Source organism: Hypanus sabinus, chromosome 4 (assembly GCF_030144855.1).
Source record: "Hypanus sabinus isolate sHypSab1 chromosome 4, sHypSab1.hap1, whole genome shotgun sequence".
NCBI lineage: Eukaryota > Metazoa > Chordata > Chondrichthyes > Myliobatiformes > Dasyatidae > Hypanus > Hypanus sabinus.
The window spans coordinates 186070222-186085265 of NC_082709.1; the positions used below are offsets into that span (position 1 = coordinate 186070222).

At 43.3% G+C, this 15044-nt stretch overlaps 1 protein-coding gene across 5 annotated transcripts in view; it reads right to left on the bottom strand.

The window, feature by feature from the left end:
- Nucleotides 1–15044, bottom strand: part of robo2 (roundabout, axon guidance receptor, homolog 2 (Drosophila)) — a 596210-nt gene that overhangs the window by 103834 nt on the left and 477332 nt on the right. For all 5 annotated transcript variants that reach the window (XM_059969002.1, XM_059969005.1, XM_059969004.1 and 2 more), the window contains exons 18-19: nucleotides 13313–13504; nucleotides 4538–4580 (exon numbers count right to left, since the gene is read on the bottom strand). In XM_059969002.1, the coding sequence (XP_059824985.1) occupies nucleotides 4538–4580; nucleotides 13313–13504 (235 nt within the window). The remainder of the gene's footprint in view (nucleotides 1–4537; nucleotides 4581–13312; nucleotides 13505–15044) is intronic.

A 15044-nucleotide genomic window follows, 5' to 3' on the forward strand; every position in this document is an offset into this window, starting at 1 on the left:
ATGTCAACTGATCATGTCCCTCCGTAAATGCTGCCTAACCCATTGAGTTACTCAAGATTCCTATGTGCTGCTTCAGATTCCAGCTTTGGTAGTCTATCTTCTGTCTTGAGTGACTTTGTGATGGTTCCCATAAATTCACTCTCCAACTTCTCATGTAGGTCGAGAAATTACTCTCCATCCACAGTATGCTGAATTCCTCTTTGAAGGTTGAGATTGTGTTCCCACCAGCCAGTGAGTTTCACATCATCACCACATCTGTGCAAAGAATAAGTCCTTACTCACATCTGCCTCTTCACCATCATTTTAAATCTGTGCCCAAAATAACAGGGAGTACAGCCCAGTCCATCAGACAAGTCTCTCCCCCATTGACTTTGTCTACATTTCCTGCTGCCTCATAAAAGTAGCCAACATAACCAAGGACTCCTCCTACCCCAGACATTTTCTCTTATCCCATTTCTTGTTGGGTATACTGCGGTCTACAACAGCTTGAGAACACGTACCATCAGGCTTCTATTCCACTGTTATGTCAATTGCATGGACCTCTTCTCCTGTAAAGGTGAAATCTTGATTCTCCCAATCTACCTTGCCAGGGCCTTTGAAGTTTTTGTCTACTTGAACTGTAGTTTCTCTGTAACTGGAAAACTATTTATAACGCTACAACTGTAACACTTCCAAACCAATGTCCTACATTGACCTCCTCGACATTGCTGTGACCTGTTGTACCATTTTGTTGAGCAACTCCACGCCATTTGCCAAAAAAGCAAAACTTCCTGATGGTCAAAAAATATAATTCCGATTCCTATTCCCATTCCGACATATCAACTCATGGCCTCCTCTTGTGCTTTGATGAGGCTACTCTCAGGTTGGAGGAGCAACACCTTGTATTCTTTCTGGGTAGCCTCCAACCTGATGGCAGGAACATTGATTTCTCCTTCTGGTATTCTTTCCCCTCTGTCTCCCCTCTTCTTCTATTCACTACTCCAGCCTATTACCTCTTCTCAACTGCCTATCACTTCCCCCTGCATCCCTCCTCTTTCCCTTTCTCCCATCAGATTCCTTCTCTCCAGCCCCTTACCTTTCCCACCCACCTAGCTTCACCTATTACCTTTTAGCAATGTTCCTTCCCCTCTCTAACAGCAGCCCCCCACATCTTTTTATTCTTGTGTCCTTCCCCTTTCTTCCCTGTCCCGATGAAGGGTCTCAGTCTGAAACATCGACTTTTTATTCATCTCTGTAGACCTGCTGAGTTCCTCCAGCATTTTGTGTGTGTTCCTCATTTATTATTTTATTTTTAATTCCGTTCCAACTTGTAAAAATTGTGAATAATTTATGAGCAACATACAAAATGCTGGAGGAACTCAGCAGGCCAGACAGCATCAATGAGAGGAGTAAACAGAGGAAGAAAGATCCTCCTACATTTTGTGTGTGTTGCTCTGGATTTCCAGCATCGGCAGAATCTTTTGCATATATAATGTATGATCTTTTTGCGAAAATTGAATATCTGATGCTCTGTGCCTGTGATGTTGCTGCAAGTAAGTTTTTCATTGCACTTCTGATACAAATACTTGCCCCGATGACAATAAACTTGACTTTATATCCTGTATTCTATTATTTGTAATGGAATGATCTGTCTGGATAGCATGCAAACAGGTTTTTCTCTGTATCTCGATGCATATGACAGTAATAAACAAATTATGACTTGTCCCAGTTAAGTAAACATCTCTGTTTCCTCTGACCCAGTCATGGACTTGGACCCAGTTTGCTCAAGGCCAAGACAGATGTGGGCATGGCTGGTCCTGACAGAGTGAAGGGAATAGGGTACCACGGTAGCATAGCTGGTTAGTGTAATGCTATTATAGCTCAGGGGAGTTTGGTGTTCAATTCCGACATCATCAGTAAGGATGTTGTATGTTCCTTCCTGTGAACGTGCGGGTTTCCTCCACTTGCTCCAGTTTCCTCCCACATTCTAAAGACATACCAGTTAGACCATAACATAAAGGCACATAATTAGGCCATTCAGCCCACTGAGTCTGCTCTATCATTTCATCATGGCTGATCCATTTTTCCTCTCAACCCCATTCTCCTGCTTTCTCCCCGTAACCTTTCACGCCCGGACTAATCAAGAACCTATCAACCTCTGCCTTAAATATATCCAATGACTTGGCCTCCGAAGTTGCCTGTGGCAACAAATTCCACAAATGCACCACTCCTCATCTCTATTCTAAATGGACGTTCTTCCATTCTGAGGCTGTGCCCCCTGGCGCTAGACTCCCCCTACAGGAAAGATCCTCTCCATGTCGATTCTACCATTTATGCGGTTAATTGGTCATTGTAAGTTGCCCTGTGATTGGGTTGCTGGGTGGTGCACATCTTTGGACTGGAAAGGTCTGTTCTACACTGTATCTCTAAATAAAATATAATGTGCCGTATTGGCCAACTGGATGACTGCACGGTTCAACCCTCGCTTGCGGGCAAGCTGTGTCAGAACAGAGAGCCCTGATGCATTTTTAACGTGTTCCCTAGGTACACTACATTAATCTGAAATGCCTGTCCCCACAGTATGGTAATGACAGGTGATCTGCCTCCAATCTATCCATCATCTCTGAGTCATTTACCATGTGATCGATTCAGTGTAATCAGAAGACTCACAGCAATTTTGAAGCAGCCAATAAGAAGTGGCCATTTAAAGCATTTATGGTAATAATGTCCAATTAATGCAGCCAACATCTATCTAAGAATTCAGTAGATTTCTTTTTTTTTGAAGATTTTTATCTTTGTTACCTGTTCTTTTCATGATACATGGAAGGGATTAAACATCCAATGTTGCTTTGGCCCATAATTTCCAGCTCGGCCAACTGCCATTAAACATTACCTGTCTTTCGCTCTGGATTAGATATTGGGAACTTTTCTCAGTACTTGCTGCTCTGCTCCTGAATCTTACTGGGAGATGGGACCACAGACTGTATGCATAGGCTGAGTGAGGTGGGAATATTCCATCATTGCATGTCAATGTCATGTTCCTCTCCCTACAGCTAAATGACTTACAAAGGGTCACAGGACATGGAAACCACAAGACAAGATATACAATAGGAGCAGAATGAGGCCATTTGGTCCATCAACTGCTCCTCCATTTCATCATGATCTATTTCCTTCTCATCCTCAATCTCCTGCTTTCTCCCTGTTTCCCTTCATGCCTTGATCAATCAAGAATCTAACAACCTCTGCCTTAAATATACTCAATGGCTTGGCTTTCACAGCTGCCTGTAGCATTGAATTTCACAGATTCTCTACTCTCTGGTCAAAGAAACAGGTCTGTCAGCCTAACGTTCCATGCTGACCAAGAAAATGAGCTAAGTTAGCCTAATTTGCCCAGGTTTGGTTCAAATTCTTCTAAATCTTTTCTACCCAAATGTTTTTAATGGACCACTTCCTCCAGTAGCTCATTCCACACAAGACCCATCCGCTGGGTGAAGAAAGTTGCCTTTCAGGGTCCTTCTAAATCTTTCCCCTCTCACCTTAAAATAGTGCCCTTTGTTCCCAATATCCTAACCTTTGGGAAAAGACGGCATTCACCCTTTCTATATTTCTCCTCATTTTATACAAATCTACAAGATCACTGTCATTCTCCTAGCCTTCTCAACTTCTTTCCATAGATAAGTTTCTCAAGTCCTAAAACATCCAAGTAATCCTCTTTTGCTCTCTTTCCAGATAATGGCATCTTTTCTATAACGGGGGGATCAAAATCCAACACAGTACCCCATGCAGACTCACTAATGCCTTGCACAACTGCAATGTAACCTACACACTCAGTCCACTGAATGACGAAGGCCTTCTTCACCACCCTGTCTACCAGTGACACCACTTTCAGCAAACCATTAGCCACTTCTCAATAGCCTGGCCCTATCAATGTAAATGAACCTTCTTTTGTACAGCCACCATCATTGTGTGACTGGCCCCTTGATAATTCCAGATTGAAAGTGAGGGTATTTACATTATTAGGTCTTGAATCCTACAATGCCATTAAATGTTTGAGGTCACCAGCATCAGTCTAACAACCATGAAGGACGTATAAATACAGAAATGGGCCAATAACATCATGAAGGATCCCACCCACCCTGCTAATGGACTGTTAGTCCCATGCCTGTCAGGGTGGAGGCTAAGCCAGGACCACCAGATTCAAAACCAGTTACTTTCCCCAAGCAGAAATGCTGATTAACACCTCCACCCACTAACCCACCCCTCCACAGCCCTCACAACCACTACTTTATCAATTCCTGTCAGTCACCTTATGTATAATCACTCCATGCCCAGTGTCACCATATGTACATACAATCAATTTATGTCTACAAACTATATTAAGTATTCATACTTATTGTTTTTCTTATTTATTATCTGATTATGATTTTTGTGCTGCATCAGATCCAGAGTAACAGTGATTTCATTTTCCAGTACCCTTGTGTACTGGAAATGACATTAAACAATTTTGAATCTTCAGTTAAATATTGAACAATTGAAGCTCTGACTTTCTTGAACTCACCTTCCATTGCTCATCATTCCTCCATCAACACGTTGGAATGTCACTGATTTTCCCACAGGATGGGTGAAAGGGGAAAGAGAACAAAACAGATCTCTGTTAGATATCCCTTCAGCAGAACATCATTTTTGCGGCTCCAAAAGAAAGTTCACCATTACTATTATATTCCATCCACAAACCAGTTTTTTATATTCATCAGCACATTATGAGGTATCTGTCACACCAAGATATAAGTCAGCAAGAAATTCAAGTAAACATGTTAAAAAACAAATCATGCTGAACTACAGCAAGTATCTGAGGCTTTGAAGTGCTCCTCTAGGCCTGGCCTTTGTAGCGCTCCTCTAGTCTCAGGCTTTATAGAGTTGCACTAGGCCCAAGGTTTGTTGTGCTGCACTAAGGCCAGTTTGTGTCCTGCTGCACTAGGCTTTGACACCGAGATTTTGGAATGCCCAGAAAATCCCTGCAAAATCAAAAATTACAATACACTGGACAACATTTAAGAAGACAAATTGCCTGAATTATACTGTTCCTTCAATAAAAATTAGTAATTTGCAATTTGAGATACAGTACAGGTAGCACTGACATGGCTTCCACAGATTTGATTCCACATTGATGTGCTTATCGATTGACAAGCTATTTATCCTGCTTATGGGTGCCATTACCCAAAAGGGAACACTCGCCAACAAGATATTTGGACCAACTATTCAGTGCTGGTACTCTGGTTATGCTTCCATCTCACCCAGCCACTACATCCCTCCATTCATACTCTCAATTGTTCATCACTGCCGCCAGCTTCAGCTACTTCCACACACTTCCATTGCTCACTGGGCAAGGAGATTTTTTTGGAACTTTGGAATGTATGTACAGGGACTTAAGACTGATGGCCCAAAATCTGGACTGAAAAAGTATCAAATGGCAAAAAGTGAATGGTTACAGAGATGATAAGTGGTTTAATGACTTAACACAACACTTATGAGAAAACATTTATTGAAGCTGTGAGATACATAACACTGCAAAGCAATTGTGACACCACTCCAAAAGTAAATTCAAAATTAAAATCAAAACATTCATTGTTTAAATGCATTTTACACCCATTTAACTGAGGGATTTCCCAAGTTGTCAAGATGCCAGTTACACTTCACTAACAGCTAGAGTAGGGACAATACAAACTACATACAGCATGAAGCTCTTTCAACAATCTCCCATCTCTCACTCTCAGAGCAGTGTTGGTTAGATACAGACTGAAGCTCCCTCTACACTGTCCCATCACACACTCCCAGGGCAGAGACAGTTAGATACAGAGTGAAGCTCCCTCTACACTGTCCTATCACACACTCCCAGGACAGGGACATTTAGATACAGAGTGAAGCTCCCTCTACACTGTCCCGTCACACTCTCCCGGGGCAGAGACAGTTAGATACAGAGTGAAGCTCCCTCTACACTGTCCTATCATACACTCCCAGGACAGGGACAGTTAGATACAGAGTGAAGGTCCCTCTACACTGTCCCATCACACACTCCCAGAGCAGGGACAGTCAGATACAGAGTGAAGCTCCCTCTACACTGTCTCATCACACACTCCCAGGACAGGGACAGTCAGATACAGAGTGAAGCTCCCTCTACACTGTCCCATCACACACTCCCAGGACAGGGACAGTCAGATACAGAGTGAAGTTCCCTGTACACTCTCCTGTTCCCCGTGCCCAGGGCAGATTAAAAAAGTAATGTTTGATTTTTGTGCTGTCGTTTGAAGGTCTGCATTGCTGGAGTGATGTAGTAATCTGTCTTCTCATGAACTAACACAAGAGATATTATTTGAACTAACCATGGGGTACAGTAGAAAGTTGGTTTATCATATCCTGTTTTACATCGAGATGAATGCATGTCGTTAATTCTCTATGCAACAAGTGTCATCTGTGCTGCAGCCAGAAGAAAATTCCTAAGCAGACAACACTGGAAGTGAATTTAATGAAAATTCTATACTTCACCCCCTCAGAGCAGTGAGGGGCTGGTGCCCAGAAACTTTAAAAATTCCGAGATGGGTCTTCTGAACATAATTTTTGGATTCTTTCATGGAGTAGTCAGCTGGGGGGCAAAAACAAAGCATTATAAAAATGCACGAGTCCCACAGAACCATCTGGCTCACCAGATACAAGTTCCAGAGATAATCTAAAATTGGAATCTGCTGGTTTGGTTTTCTTTATGACTGCCGGGGAGATGGAGATGCTTCCTCCCACGCCAGTCCCTGTCTCTTAGATTCAGCTGGCAATTAGCTTTGGAACTTTGAACAAGGCGTTTTATGCAAGGATATGTGCCTTGTTCAATGTGGACAAGGTATGATATCATTACAATCTTCTAATCACTATCTGCAGAACTTTGCACAATGGGCTTTAGTCTTCCGTCTCCAGATTTTCACATTAATTTGGGAAATAGTTGTTTTTCTCCTTATCTCCCTAGAGCATTGCAAGATGAGGGGGAGACCTTAAATTTCAAAGTTCAAAGTAAATTTCTTATCAATGTACATATATGTCACCATATTTATTGAGCTACAACACAGAATAGCCCTTGCCATCCTTCAAGTCATGTTGCCCTGCAATCTCCTGATTTGATCCTGGCTTAACCACAGGACAATTTACAATAACCAATTAACCCACTAACTGGTATGTCTCTGGACTGTGGGAGGAACTAGAGCACCCGGAGGAAACCCATGCCATCATGGGGAGAACGTACAAACTCTGTGTAGTCAGTAGAGGGAATTAAACCAGGTTTGCAGGTACTGTACGCATTGTGCTATCCATTATGTTACTGTGCTTGTTCAACCCTCAGTTTCATTTTATTATGTATATTTCACAATAGAATTTTTGAAGAACCATACATGATAAGATGGACAAACAACCAATGTGCACACAACAACAAACTGCTTTGATGAGATCTGAAGGATTATTAAATATGGACTGTTCCTTTAAAAAGAGAGAAAGAGTGAAGAGTGTATGTGATGAGAGAGAGCAACAAAAAGCTTGTGAGTTGCCTTAGAAATGGCAAGGTGGAGCTATATGGTGGACAGCTGGTGTTCAGCACTTGTGGAATATATACAAGGTCAAATGGCTTTGTAATCTGACACATGAGACACGGAAGACACTGACACTGGTTGAGCTTTGTGTGCCCACGACAAAGGTGGGGTTTTTGCTCACAGTGTGGACAAAGGGGTGACTGGTGGAAAGCTATTGGTGTGTTTAACCCTCACCTGGGTTGATAGCTGTACCATGTGAAAACAGCATCCTCTTTTGTGTGGTCACAGTCAGTGACTTTAATAAGTTTTGGGAGCAGGAGGACGACATGGAAGATCCGAGGTCATCAGCACTGAGAAGACAAAACATCTCTCTCTCTCTCTCTTTCTCCAATCTACTCAATTCAATATCCAGAACTGAACTGACTTCAAACCTATACCACCGTAAAACTGTATCATTTATCACCTGAGCTGGGAGAAGCTTGGGAACTTTATTTCCTCACTTATATATGCATATACTCTGCTAACCTGTTTTGCCTTATCTTGTTTTATATTACTTTATCAATGTAGTTACTAATAAAATAGTGTTTATAATGGAAGACTCAGACTCCAGGTGTGTCCATTTCTGCTGGTTCTTTTTAAGCTGTTACAGGGTACTTAACAAATTGGGGGCTCATCTGGGATATGAACAAATTGGTGGGTGCCATTCTGAAAATTGTTGGGGGCTTGATTGAATAGTTGATCTAGTTGGGGAAAATTCCTTCTGCTTTGTGTGAGTGGAATATTAGCAGAAATGGAGTTTGAGGTTAATAAGTTTGTGGCAGAACCAACCCCTGAGGCGTTGGATGATGCTAAGAGGGATGTGCTGTTGGGAATTGCTCACAAGTTAAAAGTTAAGGCGACTACTATAATGAAGAGGGCTCAGATGCAGACATTAATAGTACAGCATTATGTAACCAAGGGAACATTTGAAGAGGAGGTGTTGGAAATGTTTGCTGAAGGTAAAGTACTTACTGAGGCTGAGGTTCAGCTTCAGGTAGCAAAAGTGAAGTATGAGCATGAATTGAGGTTAGAACAGCTCGAGGCTGATGAATCAGAAAAGCAGCGGGTACATGAGGCTAGAGAGGTGGACAAACAGAGGGAGTTTGAGAGGGATAGGATGCAGCAAGGAGGTCAAGTACCAGGTGTGTCCATTTCTGCTGGTCTTTTTTTAACCTGTTACAGGGTACATAACTTTTTTGTGTAAATACAAAAAAGGTAAAGTAATTTAAAAATAAATAAATAAGCAATAAACATCAAGAACATGAGATGAAGAGTGATTGAAAATGAAAGAAGTTTTAAAAATAATGAGAGGCACACACACAGAATACTAGAGGAACTCAACAGGTCAGGCAGCGTCTATGAAGAGGTTGATAGCTTTTTGATAAGTCATGTGTCAAAGGTTATGGGGAGAAAGCAAGAAAATGGGTTGAAAGCAGGGGATAACAACCTGGGACCCACAGAGCCCTTGGTTAATGGTAGCCGTCCAAGGCATAAGAAAGGTTGGGAACCACTGGTTGAGAGAGATAATAAATCAGTTATGATGGAATGGTGGAGAAGATTTGATGCCCTCCTGTATCAGCCATTGCCACCTTAGGAAGAAATCGCTTGCTGTCTACTCTATGCATCATCATCTCTGTTGTCACCTCTCATCATCCATCGCCAAGCTGTGAATCGGAGAAGTGCCACCCCATGCTAGAGATATAAAACCTCATAGGACCCAAGAGATCCAAGGGGGAGACACTGGATTCTGAGTGAACCAACAACTTGCTGGAGGAACTTAACATGGTGATCAGCATCTGTGGGAGGAAAGGGCCAGTGAACATTTAGGGTAGAAACTCTGCATCAGGAACCAGGAGTGGAGAGGGTCATGGGTCAAGAATCAACTTTATTCACACTTACATTTACGTGTACTAGGAATTTTCTGTGGTGTGTTGGTCAGGGCACGACATGCAAGAGACAACTTTCAACCATTATAAAAATAAAGAATTGTATAAAGAATAAATTTAGAGGTTAAAGTATGCATTTGGAATAAAATATGCATTAATACCAGCATTTATTTACAATGTAAACAGTATTGTAGAAAGTGGTTTAAAGTGCTTACAGTGCAGTAACTGAGGTGGGAGAGGGCTAACTAGAATGGCTGATCAAGTTAACAGCCTGCTGGAAGATACTTTAAAAATGGCATGATTTTTTTGTTTTACTAGCCCCATAGCACTTTCCAGAAGTGAGTTTTTTTGGAAAAGGCAGTGTTTGCAATATTTTTTCCTGCCTGCTTCTTTGTCCTGACACATAGAAGTCCTGCAGTGATAGTGGAGTGCAGCCAGTGACCCTTCCTGCTGTCCTGACAGTTCACTGCAGTTTTAGTATGTTGTGAGAGGATACTGCACCAGACAGTAGGATCTGATGTGAACATGCTCTCCGTGATGGTAGTGTAGAATTGCATCAGTACGTTTGGGGGAAGATGGGAGGGAGATGGCCAGCATAAAGAGGAGAAGGAGAGTGGTGATGAAGGACTGTGATGTAACTGATGGACTGAGGAAGGGTGTAAGATTGGCACCACTTTCCTGTCGTCTCACACCCCTCCTCTGATATCCATGAAAAATGTCTGCAAAATTGGTGGATACAGCCCAGTCCATCACAAGAAAACCCTTCCCCACCATTAAGTACATCAACAAAGAATACTGGCGTAAGAAAGTAGCATCCATCATCAGGCTCACCCACCACCTTGGCCAAGCTCACTTCTCGCTGCTGCAATCATGTAAAAGCCCACAAGAAAATGAACCTCAGGGTTGTATATGTTGACATACACATACTTCAATAATAAATGCACTTTGAACTTTTGTACTTTGACCAGGTCCACAAAGCCTCCTACTCTCTGGGTAACAACCTCCTCCTCCTTGTGACCTGATTGGGTGACATCAAGGTGGCTGCATCCCTTCCTTGGATGATATGGATATGACCCCACCCTTACTATGAGTGACATCACCGCAGGCCCTCCCCACACTGTGGCCCCTGCCCCACCCTTCTCCTGGGTGTGGGAGGCGTGCGGGCCTTGGGGGTGAGGGGAGCATGCGAAAGTGCAGGAGAGGGTGGGAGGCAGCAAGCCGGTTGCTATCTCGGTCCATGCTGAAGACATGCAAGAGACAGAGAGTGGTTCAGTACCTGCCGGAGTAAAGGTGAAAGACTGGACTGCAATAAAGAACAAAAAGAAGACAAGAGAAGATTGTAAGTCATAGACAGAAAAGTAAGATGGAAAGCAGAAATGGAAATGAAGTAGTGGCCAACCACAAGGCCGACATCACATCATAGGTCAACAGAGGACCAATCATTCACTTCACAAATAAACCAAGAGGAACAGATGAACCAATCAGAGGAGGGCTTGACTCAGTTGCAAAGAGGAGTAAGTTGAGAACCAGAGAGATAGGAAGGGGAAAGCAGATCATTCCCTGGGCCGCCTATTGTCCTAAGCCCAAGCCATCAACAGTTCCCCTTCGGGATGGGCCATGCTTGGCACACAATGATGCCTTTTATTGCCAACACCCTTTACAGCAAAAATCCACACAATGCTGCTGGTTCAGGTACTTGTGTCAAGTAGTCCAGGACAGGGACAATAAGACCCAAGAACACCGACAAAAGCATCTAAATCAAACATGGGGATACTGGCATTAATAACTGAACATAGAGATACAGGCATTGACACCTCACAGTCTAAATCAAGGAACAACTGTATTCACCAAATACATTAACACGTATTAGAAATTTGCTGTGGTCAGAGCACGACTTGCAACAAATAACAACAAACAGCATTCAACAATTATAAAGAGCAAAGAATTACATAAAAATGAAGCCAGAGGTCAAAGTATGGATATGGAACTTCCACTTCAGGGGATTAGATTGGTTTTATCTGTCACATGTACATTGAAACATACAGTGAAATGCCTCACTTGCATCAAATCAAATCAGCAAGGATTGTGCTGGGCAGCCCACAAGTGTCACCAAGCTCTGGTGCCACAACTGACTGACCCCAACCCATGCATCTTTTGGATGTTGGGGGAAAGCAGAGCATCCAGAGTGAACCCACACGGTGAAGGAAAGAAAGTTCAGAATTTCGCTATATTCTAATAGCCAAATCACTTCTTTACGATGAAACAAGCAATAGTCCATTGAGGAACTCTCTTCCAGTCCGAAGAAGAAATATGACTCAGTGTTTTCTGATTTTAAACCAATACTTCCTCCAAGCTGACACTACCTCTCTGATCCCAAGATCTTCTATACTGTGAACCAGCCGTTCAAATTGTACTTGTTGATAAATTCCTCATGGTCACCCCATTATGGTCATCTCCCACTCACTGAGACATCACAGCCAAGGGAGTTCACCAATGCCTCTGTTTCCTCAGGAGACTGAAGAAATTCGGAAAGTCTCCATCGTCCCTTACCAATTTTTATTGACGCACCATAGAGGGCATTCTGTCTGGAAGCATAAAGGCTTGGTATGGAAATTGCCCTCACGTGGCCCCAAGAAACTGCAGACGGTTGTGGACACAGCACAGCACCCCACAGAAACCAGCCTTCACCTGACAGTCACTGTACACATTCCTGCTACTTCAGTAAACAGCCAGCATAACCAAAGACTCCACTCACTCTGGATATTCTCTCTCTCACCTCTCCCATTGGACAAAAGATACAAAAAGCCTGAAAGCACATCCCACCAGGCTCAAGGACAGCTTCTACCCCACTGTTATCGCCTCTCGACCTGATCTCCTATATGATCAGATGGGCTCTTGGCCTCACAATCTACCTTGTAATGATCACGCACTTTATTGTTTACCTGCACTGCACTTTGCAGTAGCTTGTACATTTTGTTCTTGCATTCTGTTACTCTTCTACCTTGTTCTGCTTCAATGCACTGTGCAAGAATCTGATCAGTAGGAGCAGTATGCAAGACAAGTTTTCACTGTGCGACAATATTAAACCAATACCGACATTGCCAATACGGCCTGAAGCATTGACAGTTTATTCCTCTCCATAAGGTTTACAGCCTGCAGTCCATGGACCCCTCAGTTAACGGTGGGGGTTCATGGCATGAAAAATGTTGGCAATCCTTGCCATAGATAATGTTTGACTTGTTGAGCTCCCGTAGCATTTTGGCTGTATTGCACAAAATTTCCAGCATCTGCACAGTCTCTTGTGTTTCCTATAGGGAATAAAGTTTATTTTTGAAATACAGAGAAAATTTACAAGGACTTTGCTGAGACTGGGAGACCTGAATTAAAGGGAAAGGTTGAATAGGTTAGGACTTTATTTCTTGGAGCACAGGAGAATGGGGTAAGATTAGAGAGGCATATAAAATTATGAGGGGTAGACAAAATAAATACAAGCAAGCTTTTTACACTGAGATGGGTGGGACTATAGCTAGAGGCCATGGGTTAAGGGTTATGTTTCTATGACTAGATGGGCCAAGGGCTTGGTTTTGTGTTGTGGCGTTCCATCTCTCTGTAAATCTATGGTGTATGAAGTACCAATGGGACTAGGCAGAATAACAGTTCACTAAGGACTAGATGGACTGAAGGGCCTGCATCTGTGCTGTAGTGACTCGATGACTCTATGACTTTATAAATCCATGGAGAATGGGGTGCTGATGGGTCCAGACAGAATAACAATTCACCACAGACTCGGTGGGCCAAAGAGCCCGTTACTGTGCCATATAAAAGACAAGCTTCCCTCCTCACCTGCATAGTTGCTGAGTCCCTTCCTCTTCTTCCTCCGCCAGTACAACCAGATGCTGAAGCCCATCAGGATGACCCAACAGGCCCCACCAATGCCTGCGATGAAGGCCGGCTGCTTCACTACATCTGTGATCTGTTCCGTGATGCTGTTATTGCCGCCGGGCCCTGTCACGAAAATGTCATCGCCGCGATTCCCTGCCGAGGGGAGACACATGTTCATACACCATGCACGCTTGGCAGAGAGCGAGAACAAAATTGAGAGGGTATGAGCTGTAAGGAGAGATCCGCCAAGCTTGGGTTGTTCTCCATAGAGGGTCGGAGGCTGAAGGGAGGCCTGAAAGAGGCTTCTAAAATTATTTTTAATTTATTTTATTTGGAGACCCAGCTTGGTAACAAGTCCTTCTGGTCCCATGAGCCCTTGCTGCCCAATTATACCCATGTGGCCAATTAACATCTGACCCATACGTCTCAGGAATGTGAGAGTAAACTGGAGCACAAGAGGCATAGACAGCCAGATGGAATCTTTTTCCCAGGGTTCAAAATGTCAGACCTCAAGAGAACATGCTTTTCAGCCAGGGGAGGGGAGTAGTTTAAAGGCAACATAAAGGGACAAGCTTTTTAATGCAGACTGTTTAGTGCCTGGAACGGGTTACCAGGGACAGCAGTAGCAGTGGAAACAAACAGTTTGGTGCAGCTCATGCCGCTTTTGGACAGACATGTGAATATGAAGGGCATGGAGGGATATGGATGATACTCAGGAGGAGTATATTTAGTATAAATCGGCATCGATTAGCGTTATTGAAGGGAGCCGAATGGCCTTTGCTGTGCTCTACTGCTCTACGATCCATGTTCTGAAGAATAGGAGGGGACTCTATATTGACTTCTATAGACTGGCATAGCATGGGCGGGGGGGTGGAGTTAGGTCCCTACAAAGGAGGGGTAAGTCGCTCCTTTTCTCCGCTAGCCTTCAGGTTACCCTTGAAACTGCTTAACCTCTCTGATCTGGATCATGTGAAGCCATGGGAGCAGGTGGTGGATGGTCGTATGAGCAGCCAGTGCATGTCACAAGTCCTGGTTATGTGACCACTGACGCCAGGGAGGCAATCCCTGAAGAGTATTGACAATGGCTGGGTCACCCATCTTGTAAAGACACTGTCCAGATGGCAACAGCAAACCACTTCTGTAGAAAAATTTGCCAACAACAATCATGGTCATGGAAAGACCATGATCGCCCATATCATACAACATGGCGCATAATGATGATGACAAAAATTATGATAGCACAGAAAGGGGTCCTTCTGCCCTCATCCATGCCAACATTTTCCCATCTACAATAATTCCTTTTACATTCTTTAGAACTATTTCCATCTATGATATGCCTATTTCTGTCTGTCTAAGTGCCTTTTGAATGCCTATAATCCAGCTTCATTGATCTGCATTGCCACCTTCCCTCAGCTGCCACTGGGCAGGAGGTACAGAAGCTTTAAGCCCCACACCACCTGGTTCAGGAACAGCTACTTTCCTTCAAACATTCAGTTCTTGAACGTAGCAGCACAACCCCGATCACTACCTCAATAAGTTCTCACCACCCTGCCAATTTACAGTTTGCTTCTTTTTTTGTTCTAATTCTCTCACGTAAAAATTGTGCATAATTTATGTTTAATTCGCTTTTCTTGTGAATGCCACTTATCTGATGCTCTGTGCCAGTGATGCTGCTGCGAGTAAGTTTTTCATT